Here is a 20,664-nt window from a genome sequence, read left to right as displayed (position 1 = left end):
TCTGCAGGCTTTCCCCATAAGTCTGCCCTTCTCTTCTATGAAAGGCGTAACAGATGTACCCTATGCAACGCCGCAAAATCTCACACCGCCAGCGCACGTGCAGATTAGTGCAGCTATTCTGCCCATTAAAGGGAAAAATAATCTGCACATGCGCTGTTCAATGGTGACATGAGATTTTGCAGCCCTGCGTGTATGACATACTGTCATAGGAGAAGAGCATACTTATGGGATAAGCCTGCAGACAAGAGACGTGGTCTGGCCCGCCCACTGAACCAATCTGCCAAATTTACATGCTACACTGGAATTTTTTGAGAGATTAGTTGTATTTTATGAAGCTTCAGCCCAAAAGAAGATTAGAGAGGGGACAGGAAGAGGTGGAGCTAATGGCACCAGGCGCTCTCCGCCGAGTAGATCCCAATGCCTCGAGCAGGTCACGTGATTGGCACGGCCTGGAGGTGGGACTACTAAGTGCTGGACCAATGAGAGAGCTTGCTGGCTTAGACTCAGCGAGCACGATTCCCTATTGGCCCTCCTATCCACAGAGACTTTCCTACAACTTTAAGCAGCAACAGCTGAACAGTAAGTGCCGATCCCCAGGCTCCCCCTCCTAAAGCGATAGTGTCTCTGTACTCTGTTACTTCCCATTCACACATCGTAATAGTTGGGCAGGTGGGTCACTGCGGTTCTTATACACAGGACCAGCCGTATATTGCACTGACAGCGGCGGGCCCACAGAGTGGTTGGCCCCTGGGAACTTTCCCAGTGCAGTGAACAGCCAATCCACCCGTGGGCCACACATTCATTGCCATATTGGGCCGCATGTTGTACACCCCTGGTTTAGAACCAGGAATTCAGATTTTAAAAAGCAACAATAACACCCAAAAACTATAATGGCATTTATAGGTGCATACTGAGTTTGAGCCGACTTTATATGCAGTAACAGAACAAGCCTTGTGGCATTTACAACATTGAGAAACTAGTCTGGGAAGCAAGAGGAAGCAGCGGTCAGACTCAGGATATTAGAATTACTAATTTTCTCATTAGTAACCGGCCATAGAATAAATGACTGCCTGTGTCAGGCTGGAGACCGTTTGTTACCAAGCATCCTTCTATTTGTCAGTCATACATACTTGCTGTGGAGGCTGCATGAATCCCTGTGTTGGGATGACCTGCTGTGTGGGAGAAGGGTGCCCTGAGGAAGGGTAGCCTGTCGTGGGAATGGCTTGTCCCCCAGTTGTCATGATGAACCCGGCCTGCTGCGGATGCTGGGAGATAAGGGGCGACTGATAGATGGCAGTGGAGGGATCAGGTGCCTCGGATGAGCCCTGGCGACTTAAACTCATCTGTCCAAATCGACTATTCAAATCATCGGCCTGGGGGGAAAAAAAGGAATAAAAAATAAGATTTTCTTTAAATTCAAGTCGTTCTTTTCCATCTATAAAAATAGGACGTATATTTTGCAATCTGGAAGTAGTGTTTGTAGGTTAAGGGTACTTTCACACTTAGCGGATCTGCAGAAGATATCCCCCCTTAAGGGTATGTTTACACATAGTGCAAATGTTGCGGAATTTCCGCAGCAGAAGATTTCGTGGCAAATTCTGCAGCATTTCCGCATTCAAACAAAGTCGAAATCTGCACCGTCGGTGCAGATATTGACTTGAAATCGGCTGCGCCTAAGGTATTGCAAGTGAACCTGTCCCATTGTAAATGAAGTTCGATCAAAGTCACCGTAGCCAGTTATAAGGCTGTGTCCACCATGACAGCCCTTTTAGCATTGCTTCAATCCATCCAAAATGAAAGCATTGTCTAAATAACTCTTGATGGGAACTCCAGATGCAAAAAATTGGAAAATTTCTATCTGACCTATATGCCTTCATTGCAACAAACTGCAAAAATCCCTGTATATTGCCAATTTACCAAGCGTATTTTAGCAAGAAGTAGATGGATTAAACAAAAAGACTGCCAGACCAAATCTACGCAGTGTTTGTTGTGCGTTAAGGGGGTATTACAGGGCTAAGATATTGGTCTAGATCAGTGGTTCTCAACCTTTTTCAGCCCAGCACCCCCTTTAAGTATTGGGAGGTGGTCAGCGCCACCCCAAGCCTTACTAGTTTAAACCCAGTCAAAGTTTACCTTGTTTACAAAAAGTTAAAGAGTACAAAATAAAATACCGAATACTTTTTTTGGAAAGTCTGCTAGTGTTTAACAGTAGAGATGAGCGAGCGTACTCGCTAAGGCAAACTACTCGAGCGAGTAGTGCCTTATGCGAGTACCTGCCCGCTCAGCTCAAAAGATTCCGGTGTCGGCGGGGGAGAGCGGTGAGGTGCAGGAGTGAGCAGGGGGGAGCGGAGGGGAGAGAGTGAGAGGGAGATCTCTTCCCCGCTGGCACCCAAATCTTTTGAGACGAGCGGGCAGGTACTCGCATAAGGCACTACTCGCTCGAGTAGTTTGCCTTAGCGAGTACGCTCGCTCATCTCTATTTAACAGATTAGCTAATTGTGAATACACGTCTCTAAAAATTAACAAAGAAGTATTTTAGTCAGCTAAATTATAGCTGCTAAATATTTAAAAACAGGTTAATTGCGGATACAGTAATAAATAGGTTTTATTGCAGCAGATAATTCTTTTTGGAGAAGCAAGCAATACCACCATCTTTAATATCATTCGACAGAAACGTACAACGTATAAAGAAAATGGAAGATACACCTTAACCCTTAATGGTCAGAAGATATCAAAATGCAAGAAAAATGAAATTTGACTACTACTACTAATAATGTTTGCCACAATCAATCTGTGTCATTAATGGCTGCTTTGGGCCTGATGAGCGGACACCAATTTCGCGATATCCGGTTCCATCATAGTCAACCACAGTCTCAAGTCGCACCTTACACATATCTGAAGTTTGTTTCTTGTTTTTGTCAGGAGCTGCTGAACCACGCTGAAGCCCCTCTCCACTAAGTACGTAGATGGAAAAGCTAACACGAGCAACTTCACTTTCACTCAAAAACATTCATGGTTGGAAAAGTGCTTGGGCTTCCAGCCGATCAACTGCTCCTCTAATCTAGGATGAAATTCTCCTGCATCTGCTGAAAATGGATTGAGTACCCACGTTGGTATTTCAAGGGTACATAGACCATGAAACCTAGTTTGCAGGTCTTCTTTGGCTTGTTTGACATGTGAGCAAAAAACCTCTAAGTCTGCATCTTGAAGTTTGTTTCCATCTTCGAGTGCAATTTCTTAAAAACTTGGAAACTGACAGAGCTCGTGTCGACTCAGGTTATTAGTATGAAGGTCCAGTTTGGCAATGAAAGAAGAGATTATACCTTTAGCCTTAATGAAATTCATTTTGTCTCCTTGTAGCTTTGTGTCGACCTCGTTGAGTTTGTCAAATATGTCTGCGAGATACGCAATGTCAAGACGTCGTAGTTCGATTGCATCACAAAGGCTTGGGTCAACCGGCCAAAGAAACTCGACTACTGTGTCAAAAAGATCGTAGAAGCGTCGTAAGCACTTTTTTCTTGACAGCCACCTCACTTCGATGTGTAGGAGTAGACGTTCGAATTCTTCAACCTGGTCTTAACAGAGCTTGCGGCAAAGAGGTTCCTTCAAAGAGTGCGATTTTATCTTGTTAACAGTATTAATTACATAGTGCAGAGAATCATGCAATCTCTCACATAAATGTTTAGCAACAAGGTGCTGCCGATGGATCACACAGTGGACTGCCGTTATGCCAGGTATTGCAGATTTTAAATGGGTTATAAATCCGCTATATCAACCAATCATGGATGCAGCTCCGTTGGTTGCATAAGAAAGTACATTTGTTGGAGGGATGCTTTTTTTCCCACTCTTTTGTATATAGAGGAGCCTTTCGTGTCGGTGGTTACATTTTCGGTAAACAGTTCATCCACTACCTCTTTATTCCAATTAATGAAACTAACGTAAGCTAGCAGGAATGCTTCATTGTCTCTAACCATTGACTCGTCAACTTGCATTACAAATTCTGCGTTCTTTAACATGTCCAAAAGCGTTTCTTTCACACCAGCAGACACCTTATCAATTCATTTGAGTAATGCCACTGTTTTAAGAAGAATCGATTTCACCATGGCACATGGGTCAAGCCCCAGCATAGTACTGACAATCTCTTAAACTGCGGGTAACACAAGTGTTTGCCCAATAGTATTTGATTTTCCACATTGCACTATTAATTAAGAGACTTTATAGGAAGCAAGGAGGCCTTTGTCAACATTGAGAGCAGATTTTCCAAATGGCTTGCCTACAGTGCTGCGGTTCTCAAACTTTGACTTTAAACCTTGGAAAAATGAAAACAGGTTTACCCACTTTGTTGTCTAAATGCATTTTTGCAAGGTGATCACTCCGTCTCAAAGGCTTGATAGCGTCATTCGAAAATGCATTTTCACAAATGAGGCACAAGGGATGCTGTCCATTTGTAGAAGGGATGAATCCGTATTTCAAGTATTCATATGACTATTGATGGCATTTCTTCTTCTCAGCCATTTTTATAAAGTATGCTTCAAGAATGCACTGCTTATGTCACTCTATCATATAATGATGTATGACTTTTATAACTCCATGACTCCGCTACAGATCAATAGAATAGAATTTGCTCGGTAGCAGCATATACTGGTGCCAGAAATGCAGTATAATAGCCTTCTTTCCCCCATTAAAAGCAAGCAACGTTTCGATCACGCAAGGCGATCTTTCTCAAGCACACTTTGCGTGATCGAAACGTTGCTTGCTTTAAGGAATAAAGGCTATTTTTTATACTGCATTTTTGGCCCCAGGATATGCTGCTATGGAGCAAATTCTATTATATTGCATTCTATTGAGGGAGCAATGCTTCGGGCTCCCTATTCCTGTGGCTCATGCATTAAAGGGGTTGTCTCGCGAAAGCAAGTGGGGTTATACACTTCTGTATGACCATATTAATGCACTTTGTAATGTACATCGTGCATTAAATATGAGCCATACAGAAGTTATTCACTTACCTTCCCTGCGCTGGCGTTCCCGTCTCCATGGCCCCGTCTAACCTCAGCGTCTAATCGCCCGATTAGACGCGCTTGCGCAGAAGGGTCTTCTGCCTTCGGCTCGGCAGCAGCAGCGTTCTGGCTCCGCCCCTTCTACGCGCCATCGCGTAGCTCCGCCCCGTCACGTGTGCCGATTCCAGCCAATCAGGAGGCTGGAATTGGCACACGTGATGGGGCGGAGCTACGCGATGACGCGTCGTAGGGGGCGGAGCCAGAACGCCGCTGCTGCCGGGCAGACCCGAAGGCAGAAGACCCTTCTGCGCAAGAGCGTCTAATCGGGCGATTAGACGCTGAAGTTAGACGGAGCCATGGAGACGGGGACGCCAGCGCAGGGAAGGTAAGTGAATAACTTCTGTATGGCTCATATTCAATGCACGATGTATATTACAAAGTGCATTAATATGGCCATACAGAAGTGCTGAACCCCACTTGCTTTCGCGAGACAACCCCTTTAAAGCTTTGAGGTCCCACCCACATTGGGTTTGACAGAGTGCTGCGGGTTACCACGATATTCCGCTACAGATCAATCACACTGGATAGCCTAAACAACCACCTAACCCGCTGTATTCCATAATGCTGTGGATTGCCTGGAATTTTCAATTATGTGGGTCTCTGCGAGTTGCAGTTTAGATCAGAGTTCTGAAAAGACACTTGGCGTCCACTAAGACTACAGCTCCCAGAGACCCACACAAGTGAAAGTTTGAAGCAGTTCCAGCCAATCAGCGGCATTATTGAATACAGCAGATTAGGTTGTGCTATAGGTTATCCAGTATTATGAAGTGTGATTGATCTGTAGCGGAGTCATGGAGTTATAAAAGTCATACATTATATGATAGAGGCGCACAGGCTGCATGCAAATCCCATTACATGCAAGTGATTCATATGGAAATAATTGCCTTGGATTTCACCGCTTGTTTTCAGACGGATTATTGATGAAAACTGAGGTATCACAACTAATTTTTAGAAAAATTTAGTTACTAGACGAAAAAACAAAACAAAAAAAAAAAAACAAAGCAAACACAGAACGCCCCCCCTACCGCCCCCTTTATATGTTCCAACTCCCCACTGCCACCCCTTTTTGTTCCATCACCTCCTTTAGAAGTAAAAACACCCCCCAGGGGGCAATATCGCCCATGTTAAGAACCACTGGTCTAAATCTTAGGAATCAGATTGAGGAGGGGTACCACTCAGCACCCCCGATCAGTCATTTGAGGTTAAGTATGCGCCATAGCCACTTCAATGCATACCATGCACAACACCATACATGTCAAAGTGGCCACGCCTGTTAAAACAGCTCAGCCCAATCAATTTGTATGCATGGGGCCGAGGTCCTCTGAGGCCATGTGACAGATGAAAGTGATGTCGCAGGCCTAAAAAGAGGTAGTGGTGCTCACCCAAGTGCCGTGACCCCTTCAATCAGCTGACTAGAGTGGGTCCTGAGCAACAGACCCCCATCCATCCGATATATTGATGGGCTGTCCCGAGGATAGGTCATTACTCTCCAATTCCCATGAAAACCCCCTTTTTCATATAGGCACAAATAGGAGCTGTACACATGAAAATGGTAAGAAACTTTCGATCAAGACACAAATGCAAATTTGGTCGATTTTTGGGGAAAAAAAAAGAAAGGTAGTTACCTTTCCAAACAGCATCAAACTTTAATTATAATGCTGTTTGAGGAGGTAACCAGGAGCTGGGGGATGGAATGCATTTTCATACACTCCCTCGTTCCCATTCTCCTTTGGAAAGGTGTGCGGACTTTTCAAACCTTCAGAACTTACCGATTACCTATACTCCAAGATGGTAAACTCTAGCTAATTAGTGATGCCGCTTGTTCACCTACATCTTTAAACCTCAGGAATTTAAGACATCTGCATGACTAATGATGTGGGATCTATAAAGAATAGTGATGAGCGAGCATACTCGCTAAGGGCAACTGCTCGAGCGAGCATTGCCCTTAGCGAGCACCCGCCTGCTCAAGAAAAGCTTCGGCTGCCGGCGGCGGGCAGGGAGCGGCGGGGAGGAACGGAAGGATGATCGCTCTTCTCCCTCTCCGCTCCGCCTGCTCACTGCCGCAACTCACCTGTCACCCGCGCTGGCACCCGAACCTTTTCTCTCGAGCGGGCAGGTACTCGCTAAGGACAATGCTCGCTCCAGCAATTGCCCTTAGCGAGTATGCTCGCTCATCACTAAAACAATCTTTTACTGGTTGTCCCCAAACTTCACCAGGAATATCTATGATGGAACAATTTACTAGGAGAACATCATACAACTCTTCATATGTATTTTAGTGCTCTTTAAACTGCTGAACAAATTACCTAAAAAAAAAAAAACATAAAACGAGCTATATTCAATTCAAAACTTGGTAAAACAGAAAAGGACAGGAAAAGAGCAGTAAAGTGGTTAATAGTAATAAAAATACATCAGTTTATCATTATAAATACCACATCAGGAGTTTGCTGTGGCAGATCGGCACAGCACTCGTATGATAAACTATGTATTTTTTTTTAGCTAGACCAATTATTCATCGTTTTGAAATATTTTCTCTCCTGGAATGACAAATGAGTTATACACGAGCCACTCATACAAGCAGTGATTCAATTACTAGGATGGGGGAACGGTTAAGTGAATATACCAGATTGTACTGCTGGGGAGGTGAAACTGGCAGAAGGACTTGGGGGCAGGAGCTGGCGGAGTACTGGACCGGTTGTGGAGAGGGCTGGAGGGTCTTGGAACCAGTAGAGCAGCATGCAGAGAACAGGACAGAAGGGGTAGGATGATGAAGTGAGAGGAAAAGGACACAGTGGTTGAACATCGTAGGAAGGGGTTAAAAAAAAAAAAAAACACAACACACACAAAAGAGAACAAAAAAAATATGTTAGTTCCACAGTTATATTTACAAAGTCACACATTTGCAGAGGCAGAATTATGCGGCACGGCAAAGTCAAGATTTAATTAGTCTCAATCTCCAATTCTGGAAGCACAAACAGATAAAGGCTTCAAATGAGTCACGGCAACTGCTAAGCAACAAGGAATTACACAAACAGAGAAGGCTACAGAGCTCCAGAAAATATTTGGGGGGATATCAGAGTGGTCCGTGTGTGGGAATAGGGGGGAAAAAAAATACACTTCTCTCGGGAGGGTAAGGCTGTTCACCAAAATCTGAAGGGTGCATAATGTAACGAGACGCCGATGAAAACTGATCAACACGACGCGTTTCATTCACTATGCACTCTGTGTTGCTCATGCTCCAGCGGGGGGCTTTAGGCGGCGGGCGCTTATATAAAGGGTCATTAGAAAGACCAACAGCCAGCAGGACAGCATTGTCATTGATGCAGTGGGGAGATCCTTCCCTTTTCTATTAAAAGGGTTGCCCGATAACTGGACATCATCCCTTCAACCTGTTGAGGTCGCGGCTTTTCTCTTTTTGTTTTTTTCCTCCCCACTTATGCACGTAGCTGTCTAAGGGCTTGTTTTGTGCGGACAGGCTGTATTTTTTATGGTACTCTATAATATACCACATAATGGACTGATAAGTGGAGTAGAATGGAATAAAAAGACACAATTCCTCCATCTTGAGGGGGGGGGGGGGGCGTTTCTAAAGTGTACAAACGGCAGCAAAAGTGTCATAACTTTATCCTATGGGCCAGTACGATTACTGCTCCTCAATCCAATGTGTCACATGACAATTGGGAATATATGATAGAAGGCATTACCCTTCGTGGACTCACAGTGGACAGCGCAATGGCTGCCCAGAGTTACTGAATGACCACGACTGGCGCTGTCTGACTAGAACAGTCTGTGCAAACAGCTAAGCGACTCCTGCAGAAATCACATTCATATTCAATGCAAGAGACCATAACATGCATATCTCGCAGGTTAGCGTTCTTTAGCTTCCATGGGATATGAGATATGGGATATAACACCGGACATCGGACTTAGTGCCTCATCTGGGCTCATGAGGTAGGTAACTGGACGCCAGAGGACTAGCAACATGGGGTGTGGTCCAATAAGTCATGGTACCATGTTTTGGGCTGACCCCCATGAACTCCAGTTCTCAACAAGGCACTGTGCAGGCTGGTGGTGGTTCTATTCTAGTGTGGGTTATGTTCCCATGGCATGGGTTGCGTCCATTGGTCAACTTAAAAAAAGTCATTGACTGATGCTTGATGACCGTTTGCATCTCTTTATGGACTTCATATATGCTCACAATGATGCAAGATCCAAGCAGGATAATGCACCATGCTATTGGGCCCAAGTTGGATGGTTTGCGGTGCATTCTGGAGAGTTCCTACGAATGGTCAGTACGTTCACCCAACATGAGCCCGATCAAGCATTTGTGGGATACGGAGGAGAGGTCCATACCCACCTGACATCCTGCACCCACCAGGAAGCTGTGAGTGGCTATCAAGACGGCATGGCTTAACATCTCTCCAGACATCTTCCATTCAATTGTGGAATGATGCCACATTAAGTTGCTGCACTTTGCGGGCTAGAGGGGGTACTATGTGGTGTTAGTTCCTGTCCCACTGGCTCAGGTCCATCAAGCACAATCTATAATCTTATCCTTTTGATAAAGGAAGGAACACACAAATGTGTAAACTCAACCTTTCACGGTCTGGGCTGTCTCGCTGTAAGGACGGTTGAAAGTGCTTTGGTTGGGGTGTGAAAAGTTGCATAACTATAACAAAATTTTTTTTGGGGGGGTTTCTTTGTAAAGTGTGAAAATGTTCATAGAAAGGGGGAGATGCACATCATAAAGAATGGTCAGTAATCAGTAAAGGCAGCTAGAAGAGAAAACCAAGACAAAAGCTGAAGCAACCGAGAGAGATTGTGGGGAGATGTACGTAAAGTGACAGGAAGTACTAGCTGGACTAAACGGCGGTGACTCACCTGTGACATTAAGTGGTTATTCATGGACTGTTGCTGCGGAGTGGGTGGAAGTGCCTGGTGAGTATGGGGATGCTGTTGCTGTGCAGTGCAAGGTATGATGCTTCGAGGAGCCTGCTGAGCGGAGGACACTTGGCTGCATACTTCTGGGGTGCCTACTGGCAAACCTGGAGACAACAAAGCATCTCAGTGATACTCATTCATTTTTCTTTAAAGAGCTAAATGAGAATGTAGCCGTAAAGCACAGGTAATAGAATGTAGCTTTTCAAGAGACACAAAGCTGAGTTTAAAACAAATTCCCAGGCAGATTCGCTCATTGCTGTTTCCATGGATACGACCACATAATAAGGACATGATAGAATAGCGGATGATAAGGTATTCTCACGAGAGATCTGTTGGTTCTGATCTTTTTTTTTTTTCCGCTTTCCCATAAGAAAAGGGGAGGATGATCGAAGAAAAAAAAAAAAAAAACACCTTGGTTCATCACCACTATCCTAAATGTTGCATCAGGTCAGAGTATGCACAGCTGTAGGTGCAGATACACGTGGACATGCTATATTTTATATATACAGGGTGGGCTACAGAAATGTAGCCCGCTTCTGATCCCAGGATCACACACTTTGGAGGAGGGCATGGCCCGTTGCACCCCACTTGGCGAAGTTGCGTCACCCCATGTACCCTAGTCGTTGTGTGCGCGTCGCGTCAGAAAGATGGCGTGCTTACCGCAACAGCAAAGGGTTATTGTGACAGGCTATGTGCAAAGTACATCAATTAAGGAAATGCAAGAGGCCTACAGCAACAAGTACCCAGGAACAAAGCTACCTGCTAGAAGTATTCAGAGCCTGGTTCAGAAACAGCGGCAAACAGGATCTGTCGCAAACTAGAAGTAACTAAGGCACCAGTCAGTCTGGACGTCCAACGTCATCCATGACATTCAGCAGCGGATTGTAAATTGCCCTTTAAAAAGTCAACTCAGACTCTCCCAGCAATTCCAAGTACTGCAATATGTGAACTGAAAACCACTGCATGACCAGAAAACTGGTGCGCAATGTCAAAAATACGAATACTGGACCCAAATTTCTTTGAATCAACTGAATACTGAACAGGTTTAACAGGTGTACAACCAACTTAACAGCATAATACAGACTATACTGCATCTTCCAACAAGATGGGGCCACACGCCACACTTCCCGCGACTCACTGGCACAAGTTCATGAACTGTTTACTGTAAGGGGTTACTAGCCACCACGTTCCCCATTTTTATCTGTAGCAGAAAGTTTACTCCAATAACCCGCATACCCTGGATGAACTCAAGGAAACCATCACAAAACACTATCAGAAGCATCACCGTTGAAGAGCTGCAGGCAGTATCAGCCAACAGGTTGTAACATAGCCACAGGTGCATAGAAGTAAACGGAGAGCACTTCCAGCATCTGCTGTAACACGTGGGTTAATCAATAAGGCTTTAGAAATAACAATCCAGTTGCTTAGTCTTCCTGTAGCAGTACTGTCAAAGGCGGGCTCCTTTTCTGTAGCCCACCCTGTATTAATGTTATAAAATAAACTTTAGATCTGAACAAAGACCAGAAAAACCACATACTAAAAAGGTAGAACATCCACACATTACCACCTTAGGACAGCTATATATGAGGTAAGTACCAGTTGTAGAAGAGAAAAAGTACAGTATGACTGACACATCTTACCTGGTCGGCCAGTACGGTTGGTCGTGCTCTTGTTACTGCCAATACTGTCTCCTCTAGTCAGGATCGAGATACCACTGAAGCTGCTGGCTTTGGTAACTGGTGGACGCATATTGCGACAGGAGCCATCGGAGTCTGTGCTGCTCCATGGTCTTGGGTCCAGCGACTTCAATTCACTTTCAGTGCTGCTCTGACGACTGCCAGAGCCTCGATTGAGCAGGTCTCTGCTGCCTCTACAGGGTAAGATATTGCTCGTTTCAGGTCATTATTCTGAGTTTGTCTGCAAGATGCCAACAGCTAGGATACATTTAGCAGATCCCCTGCAGCCATGTTCCCTGTAAGATGTATGTGTGCCCCTGGATTTCAGATCGGGATGAAGCTTACGTCAACAAAAGGTGAATATGAATGACTGCGGCAACTGCTAGAAAGTCAAACTGACCGATCTAGAAGCAACCATAAGAGACCGGGAGATTTACTCATCACATTTATCTTTTTTTAAAGCGACCCCCCAGATCTGGAGAAACAAAGATGGCCGAACCGTTTTTCTGACTACCTGATGCAAACTGTGCATTAATATGCACCATTAGTCTAAGACACTACATGTTGCTCTGATTGGTTAGCAATGATCATGTGGGCAGCACTGGTTAATCAAAGAGGTGAAGTGTCTTAGACCAACGATGCATGCCAACACACGGTGTGCATCAGGTAGTCAGAGAGGTGGTGTGGCCATCTTTGTTTGTCCAGGACCAGAGAGTCCCTTTAAATCATATTTAGTACAAAATCTCACAGAAAGTGTCCCCGATGCTCAGGGCAACCAGATTTCAGCATTTATGTGCCCACCAGTTTTTAGGGGCATGTCCACTTTTCCCATTTCAGAGAGTTTTAAAACAGTAGTCACAGAGTGCTGGGATATAGCTAGCATATGACATCAGTTTATGATTGGTGGGGTCCTACTTCTGTGACATCCACCCCTCCCAAGACTGAAGGGGGTGCAGTACTTGGTCCTGTTCTAAGTCTACCCTGCTGTGCAGAGAACCCCAGCAAGAAAGAACAGTGAAGGGGATGCAGCGCTAAATCAGCGCTGTGACCTCATTCTCTGGATCAGTTGAGGTCCTAAAGATCAGACCCCCCATCAGTCATCAACGATTCCATATCTTAAACATAAGCCATCACCCCCTACACAGTGTGCACTTTTCCATGGATTAAGATGACGCACGTTAAGGAGCGTTTACAGTGTTGTTGTATACAAAAAAAAAATTTATCTGTACTGCACATGACCACCGACCGGCACATCCACAATACAGATAAGACTGCGGACATGTTCACCGGGATCACCGGCCAGGCACAGGGTCGGCTTCCGCTGTGGGATCCTGCATGCAGAATCCGACCCGTCTGTGTGCAGGCGGCCTAAAGCAGAAACAATGTAGTCAAACTAATTCAGAGTATAAAACAAACAGAAGCCTTGTAAAATTGACAACAGGGAGGTGTCCGATCGCAAACACAAGTGAATGGCTCCGTTTGGGGATTCTGTCCCAGCGCCATTTTCAGCAGCTGTTCCGAAACCCCTAAGCGGAGTCACATAGCGTGTACAATAACACTGTGTGAACGCTCCCTTACTCTCTCTTTAGTGTATATGAATGACGCTCATGGAAAAACTGTTTGACAGATCAGCTCCCAGGGAGCAAATCGTAAGAGTGTATAGTAACGTTACAAAGTGTCTAGTATGCGGTGATTTGGACAAGATGGCCAAACCAGTTCTTGGCCAATCTGATGCACATTGTGTAATTGTATGCATTAGGAATCTAAAGGCCCATTTACACGCAACAATTATCACTCCAAATGTATTCAAACGAACAAATTTGTGCAATAATAGTTACATGAAAATGCAGAGCCATCGGGCGCTATTCGTTCATTTGTCATTTATCGCTGAGCTTCAGCCTGCATAAAAATGGTCGTTCGTTCGCTTTGAATAAATAACATTTGCTAAGTCATTTCTATGACTTAAGACGCTTTTACACACAATTATCCCTTAAAAGCCATCTTTTGAGCGATTATCCTGTGTAAACGTGCGCCCATTGTGCACTTACCGTGCACTTTTCGTCCATCGCTGACTTCAGGTCCGCAAGAAATCCTCGTCCCTCAGGACGATAAGATGAGACGGACCGCGCACTGTGTTCTCTGCAGGCAGCGCTGATAACATTCTTTTACAGCTGTTAACAGCCGCTGTCCCACTGGAGAACAAAAGTGATGTATTTAGAGAACAGACCACCGTCTGTTCTCTAAATACACGCAACGAAGTACTGAGCAAACATATACAAAGTTCACTTTAGCTAATGAGCGAAATGGAGAGGATTTCAAACGAATGTCTTAAAACGATCAGCATTTGTATTCAAAAAATTCATTAATTAATTCGGTCGTTCGTTCAAACGACAATTGTTTTGTGTACATGGACAGATCTGGCCAATCAAAGTAGCAAGGAGTGTCTTAGACTAATGATGCATACCAATTCACAGTGTGCACCAGGTAGTCAGAGGAGCTGATGCAGCCATCTTTATTTGTCCAGGACTGAAGTGTCGCTATAAACCCAACATATCTAGACGGACCCACGGCTAGCATTTCCTGGATAGTTAGAAAGATGGCAGGCACAGTTGTGTTTTAAGAATTGCTACTAAATAAAGCTGATCATATACTGGAGAGCTTAGATGGTCATTAAGGATGATTTTGACCATTTTCCTCTGACCATTGGCACATTAAAAAGAGGGCAACGGGCAAAGAGATATACGTTGAAAAAGTGAAGTGTGATGTGCACCACGAGGTACGCTCCAGCACCCGTTCCATGATGATCAATAATAGCCCAACCCAGGCCACAGATTCATTTTCTTTCACCATGGAGGCTCGGAAAGTGACCACCTAAAATCTATTGTGCATTGTCATCTTATGACGAGAATGCACCAATAAATCCAGCATCGTGGGCGATATTAAAATAAGGGTACACATCAATACTACAACATGCAGTTTTAATAGCCTATTTCATGATGAATGATAAGCTGGGAATTCATTTTTGGTTCCGACAACTTTATAAAACTTTTTGCAATCCAGTCTAGGTCCCGCCTCAAAAACTAGAAATAATTGGAAACGTTACCTAGAAAAAAAAAAAAAAAAACAGCGGCAGAAAAACGTTACGGCTTATCAAGCAGTCACAAATGCATCATGCCCTACCGTACTATGGGATAAGAGCTGCAGACCTTCATACTAGACAGAACATTGCACGGGAAAAGCGAAAATGAGAGAGCAGCCATGAATACCACTTGGGTTACAGGGCACCCGACCCACAGTACATAACAGGACGATAGCAACAGACTACATGTTAAGGACCACCTCACAAGCAGCCATGCGAGGAAGGCGTGGGCACCGGCGATCTGGACACAGAATATTTAGAGTACACAACATAAAAAAGGTACCTAAACAATTGTCTCCGTTTGTGTGAGAGAGTGGAAAAGCCTTCGCGGTAGAGTCTGTTGGTTACATTAAAAGAAGGGGGGAAAAATAGGATTGAGTTTAGATTCTTCACTGTACGCAGGATCAAACGGAAGCGCTACGGATTTTACTAAACGGATGTGGACCGCGGCTTCGGCTTTAAAGGATCATTGGAGGACGCTGCAACCGCCTCCAAACAGAGGCGTTTAAATGCAGCCTATAGACAATCTCCAGCTTTTGTCATAAATGCGGCCATGACCCATGCCTGTTGTGTATACACCAAAACGTCCCATGCTATATACACTACGTATAGAGGAGGGTGAACGCCGTTAGCGGTTCACCGCGGACAAAAAGGGAATATTTCACGTTTCGCCTTGGTAGGAGCGGTTTTACCTGTGTGTTAGTAAAGGAAGGAAGTCGAGGGATTATGGGAAAGCTGGCTTACCTGTTATCAGGAATATGACCGTTCTGCGCAGACTGAAACATGAAATAAAGCAAAGTAATCAGCTAGTATAGAGCAAATACAACAGAACTATAACTCAAAGAGCTGAACCCAAATTCAACCTGTCCATGTAACCGTAAAAATAATGTATAAGGCTGCGGGCGACTAAAAAGTTGTGTCCGGCATTCTTGAGTGCTACTCGCACTGATCAGTAGTCTTAGGATCATTTATACCAATTTTCCTACGCTGTCCCCATGCTATAACGGGGCTACTATGTTAGGATGAACGTTTTGCAATTATTGGAATAAAAGTAGGATACCGCACACAGAGGCCTTTATTATAAGGGGCTCTCCCATAAAATAAACTTATCTTACATAGAATAAGTTCCTGATGGCAGGGGACCTACTTGCTGGGATCCCCACAGATCATGATAGCAGGCATTCCCAATGCCCCAGGATGAATGGAGCAGAGGTCAAGAAATTAACACTGCATTCGTTTCTATGGGATTGTCAGGCAGTCGGCTATCTCTGGCAGACTCATAGAAATGAATGAAGCAGAAGTGCCCATGTGTGATCACCATTCCCATTCATTTCATTACCATTGGGATCCCAGGTGCAAGGTCCCCCAGCGATCAGATATCTATCTCGTGGAAAGTTAATTTTGCATGACAACCCCCTTAACCAAAATGAAGGGTCACTACAAAAAGTGTCTGTCTTTGAACGACCTAGTTCATCTGTGCATTATGTGGGTGACCCACTTATTTCAAAGGGTACGAAGTGCTGTTTCCTCACGACGCTGCAGTTGAAACTAGGACTTGCCAATTATGTTTCCAGGTGATAAGAGCTGACTGCCTAGGGTCTCAGCAGGGGGACGTGCCAATCAGCTCATCGCCGGGATTTGCATGAGAATAGCGCATGCTGCAATTTTTCTCTCTCGGTACGAAAGAAACATCACTCGTGTGAAAAAAAAAAAAATTCATACAAGTTTTGTGCACCTCGCAATGCTCAAAATTCAGGCGATTTTATCAACTGTGTGGATGCAGCATAAAGTGATGACATACGTGCAGATTTCAGCATTGAGTCTTACCGTATATACCGGCGTATAAGGCGACGGGGCGTATAAGACGACCCCCCAACTTTCACCTTATACGCCGGTATACAGTGGAGAAAAAAAAAAATTCATTACTCACCTTCCCCGGTGTTCTGTCGCGCTCCGGCAGGATGTCGCTCGCTCCTCGTCCCCGGCGCAGCATTGCTTTCTGAATGCGGGGCTTGAAATCCCCGCTTCCAGAAAGCTAATACACACGCCAGCAGCCATGACATCATTGAATGGCTGTGATTGGCTAAAACACACGTGGCTTCAGCCAATCACACTATTCAATGACATCATTGAATGGGTGTGATTGCTAACACGTGCGCCTTCAGCCAATCACAGCCATTCAATGCTGTCATGGCTGCCGGCGTGTGTATTAGCTTTCTGGAAGCGGGGATTTCAAGCCCCGCATTCAGAAAGCAATGCTGCGCCGGGGACGAGGAGCGAGCGACATCCTGCCGGAGCGCGACAGAACACCGGGGGAGGTGAGTAATAAATTTATTTTTTTTTACACTTTTTTTTTTTTGTATTACCGGCGCATAAGACGACCCCCGACTTCAGAGCAGATTTTTCGGGGTTCAAAAGTCGTCTTATACGCCGGTATATACGGTATGTCTGTCTCTTGTGGTTTTTAAAGGGCCACTCCACCAAAAACATTTTTCCATGCCCGCACCCCTCCCCAGAGTGCCGATCACACTCTGGGGTTCTCCTCTGTGTATGCCAGTCACTTCCATGAACTGCAGCCTCCAGTCTGATGCTCATCAGGTACCATCTTGAGACTGAGATTTTTTTACTTTGTTTCACATCTATCCCATGATTCATTAGCACAGCATTAGCCGAGGCTATACTATTCTGTCTGCTGGGGGGTGGGGAGTTTAATTATTATTACCTCCTGTATGTCCCCCTGCAGGCAGCTACAGTGGTAGATCCATGTAACAGCATCACAAAAACTGAAAATCTGACTAGAAAATAAATCCATAACCCCCAAGTAAGGCTGCTTTCACACCTGCGTTAGCGCTCAGTTCAGGGTTTTCAGTTGCTCTGCTCCAATTTTGGAGGTGAGAAACTGAAATCAAAAACGAAATAAAAAAAAAAAAAAAGAAGAAGAGATCAGATTGTTTCCCCTATTGATTTCAATGGGGTTTCAAAAATACAATGGAAAGGCTTCCGATTAGAATGTTTTTTGTTTTTTTTAAATTGAGAAATAAGATTTACCTCTCTTGCAAAAATTCTTTCCCGTACTCTCTGATATTCTTCTTCTCTCTCCTCTATGGACTTGCTCCTTCTCCCATCTTGCAAAGGAACTCTGATCTTTAAAACAAATACAACAAAGTAATCGGTGCAAGAAGGAGCGGAAAAGAATTGAAAGAGATAAACCGCTTTAAGGGTGGCAAAGTGGGCAGTGGTTCAGAAACCTCATGGGACAGCCAAGGGGAACCACCGTACCAACCTGAGAGTGGGTCAGAAATAGTTGTGCTCTATTGACGGCTCTAGTAACTGGCCTTTGTGCTGAGTGATGAGCAGCTATTAACCCTTTCCAATCCAATTTCTATCCTGGTTTTCCTAGGGGGGCTTACTCTTTTTCTGCTGTTATACAACAGCGCTATATGCTGGCTAAAGCCAGTACTGTATGAGGTGACACGTTGGATAGGCTCCGACAGCAGAGAGGCTGGCAATATACAGTAAGAGAACCCTGACAGGCGTCTTCCAACATTGGAGTAGTAGAGGCTTAAATCATAATGCCTTCAGAGGTCAGACAGTGGATTGGAAAGGGTTAAAATGACACTGGTCTGTATAAAGAAAAGAGTGAGGACTACTATCCTTTTTCAAGAACCGCATTTTTTATAGAAACCAGCTAAGATGATCTCACAAGGGTCACAATCATCAACCAAATCTATTTCTACTGACCTCCTTAAAAGAAGCCTGAATGAAGGTGTATTAAACCCGTGTATCCCGAGAGTCGGAGCGCTGCATGAAAAAAACCCTAAACTACCGCTTTAGCAAATAGACCCAATTTTGCACGTAGTGATGTTGCAATAGAAATACATAGTTGCCAATTTTTAATCATTGGTAGGACAACACAACTCAGGGCTCCAGATGCCAACCAAAATGGTAGCCAATGTGACCTATAATTTGCAGGTGCCAAGACTTCACTGTCTTGTCGGCAATTGTGACTTGCCCTGCTACTGCTTTTTCGCAGCCGTAACTTTATAGTTAAAGGAAATGTATTTTAGCTATATAGAGGATAGTCTAGCAGACTGCAGACTCCCCCCCCCCCCCCTTCACCACCACTGCTCACCAGAAGTTGGTCTGGCTCATTGGTTGGCCATGCAGAGCTGCAGTGCCGCCACTGATGAATGCCAGACAGTACTGAACCTGTCAAAAGGTTCCAGATACCAGGCACTGCACGCAGGGGAAATCCTGACTCCGAAGAGGGAGGTAGGACACTACTGTATTAATGGAGTGCCACCGGGGGCACTATTTTACCATTACCAAATGGGGCCACAGAGGGGGCACTATTGCTAAGAAGATTACTACCAAAATTGAAAAAAAAAAAATTATATAATATATATATATATATATATATATATATATATATATATATATATAGCAGATCAGCTGTAATCCTTCACAGTATTTTTTTCTGTCTACATCTGCCAAATGAAAGCAAAAAGTAGAGTAAGGGATATTGCAAGTGGATTGTTCAGTTCCAGATGTGAACGTGCTGCCAGTAAGGGGTATAAACACAACATTGATCATTAGAACACACAGGCAGTTGCTGCTCTACCTGATTATCGTCACGGTCCATGCTGGCATCATCCCGCTTCAGGATGAACCTTTGTTGAAATTCGCAGCTCTTTTCATCTTTGATGTGCTCTGAGAACCTTTGTTCAGGTCTGATAAGAGAAGGAGAATCCATATAACTATGTGCGCCGACACAAGTCAAGTACAAATTATAAGGAGTCTATTCCATATGCCATGCCAGTACAGACATGAGGCATGTCTAGAGTAGACAGGAATGTTCACTTCAGCCGCATGTCTACATATAGGAATGCTTAAAGTGTATGTCCCATTTCATTACTCAAATTAATATAGAGCATCCTATCCCTTTGTGCATTCAGCTCCGCCGCATACCTATACCCTATAGTAACCAGTATGCGGACATCACACCTATATGGGCTTGTAGGACATCCCATTCCAAAGTCATGGACGTTAATATGAAGTCTTTTTTGGAAGGCTTTCCATAAGACTTTGTAGCAAGGGATTTATAACCCAAGTCAGTCAACAGAACATTTGAGGGGTCCAGCACTGCTGTGTTCTTATCCCAAAAGTGTTGGCTGGGATGGAGGTCAGGACTCTGCAGGCCGTTGGTGTTCCTCCATGCCAAACCTGTCAGATCCTAATCTCTATGGGCCTCAGTTTGCGCACAGCCACACCGCCATGCTGGGACAAGAAGTTGAAAGCATTGCCTTTGTATACTATAGTATTAACATCTCCCTTCACTAGCCCAAACCCTGAAAAATCCTATAATTATCCCTCCTCCACCAAATGTTACCGTATGTATTCTGGTAGGGGGCACTCTCCGGGCATCTGTCAAACCCAGAATTATCCATCACACTGCCAGACAGTGAACCATGATTCATCATCTGAGAACATATTTTCACTATTTAACCATGCCATCCCATTTCACGAGGCTTCTGACCCGCAGTTTTTGGGCTGATGTCACTTTCAGAGTCAGTTTGGTACTGAGTGACGCAGCAAAGGATAGGCGATTTTTTTTTTGTACCATGTGCTTCAGCCAAGGTTTTCCACAAAAAAAAAAAAAAAGCTATTTAGTATTAAACAAAGTTCTTACTTTTACAAGGAGTATGAAAATATGCCATCATCCCGCCGAGACAGCACGTCGCTGTACAAACCTGGTCTCTTCTCCTGCTCGCTGCCACCCCATGTATCAATGTCAGCGTTCGTAGTGCTGAAATCCGGAATGCACTTTGGCGCCCACCAGTCGAGTCTTCCC

At 44.6% G+C, this 20,664-nt stretch overlaps 1 protein-coding gene across 4 annotated transcripts in view; it reads right to left on the bottom strand.

Annotated features, from left to right (window-relative positions):
• R3HDM2 (R3H domain containing 2) overlaps positions 1–20,664 on the bottom strand; it is a 122,298-nt gene that overhangs the window by 17,257 nt on the left and 84,377 nt on the right. For 2 of the 4 annotated variants that reach the window (XM_066584439.1, XM_066584441.1), the window contains 7 exons: positions 19,435–19,543; positions 17,862–17,957; positions 15,558–15,589; positions 11,639–11,868; positions 9,939–10,102; positions 7,681–7,773; positions 1,131–1,373 (listed from right to left, as the gene is read on the bottom strand). In XM_066584439.1, the coding sequence (XP_066440536.1) occupies positions 1,131–1,373; positions 7,681–7,773; positions 9,939–10,102; positions 11,639–11,868; positions 15,558–15,589; positions 17,862–17,957; positions 19,435–19,543 (967 nt within the window). Of the gene's footprint in view, positions 1–1,130; positions 1,374–7,680; positions 7,774–9,938; positions 10,103–11,638; positions 11,869–15,096; positions 15,151–15,557; positions 15,590–17,861; positions 17,958–19,434; positions 19,544–20,664 lie in introns of all 4 variants that reach the window. The other 2 variants (XM_066584442.1, XM_066584440.1) reach the window with 2 other exon arrangements.

This window comes from Eleutherodactylus coqui, chromosome 1, assembly GCF_035609145.1.
Source record: "Eleutherodactylus coqui strain aEleCoq1 chromosome 1, aEleCoq1.hap1, whole genome shotgun sequence".
NCBI lineage: Eukaryota > Metazoa > Chordata > Amphibia > Anura > Eleutherodactylidae > Eleutherodactylus > Eleutherodactylus coqui.
Note: the sequence above shows the minus strand (reverse complement) of the source record. Positions and strands in the feature narration are given on the sequence as shown.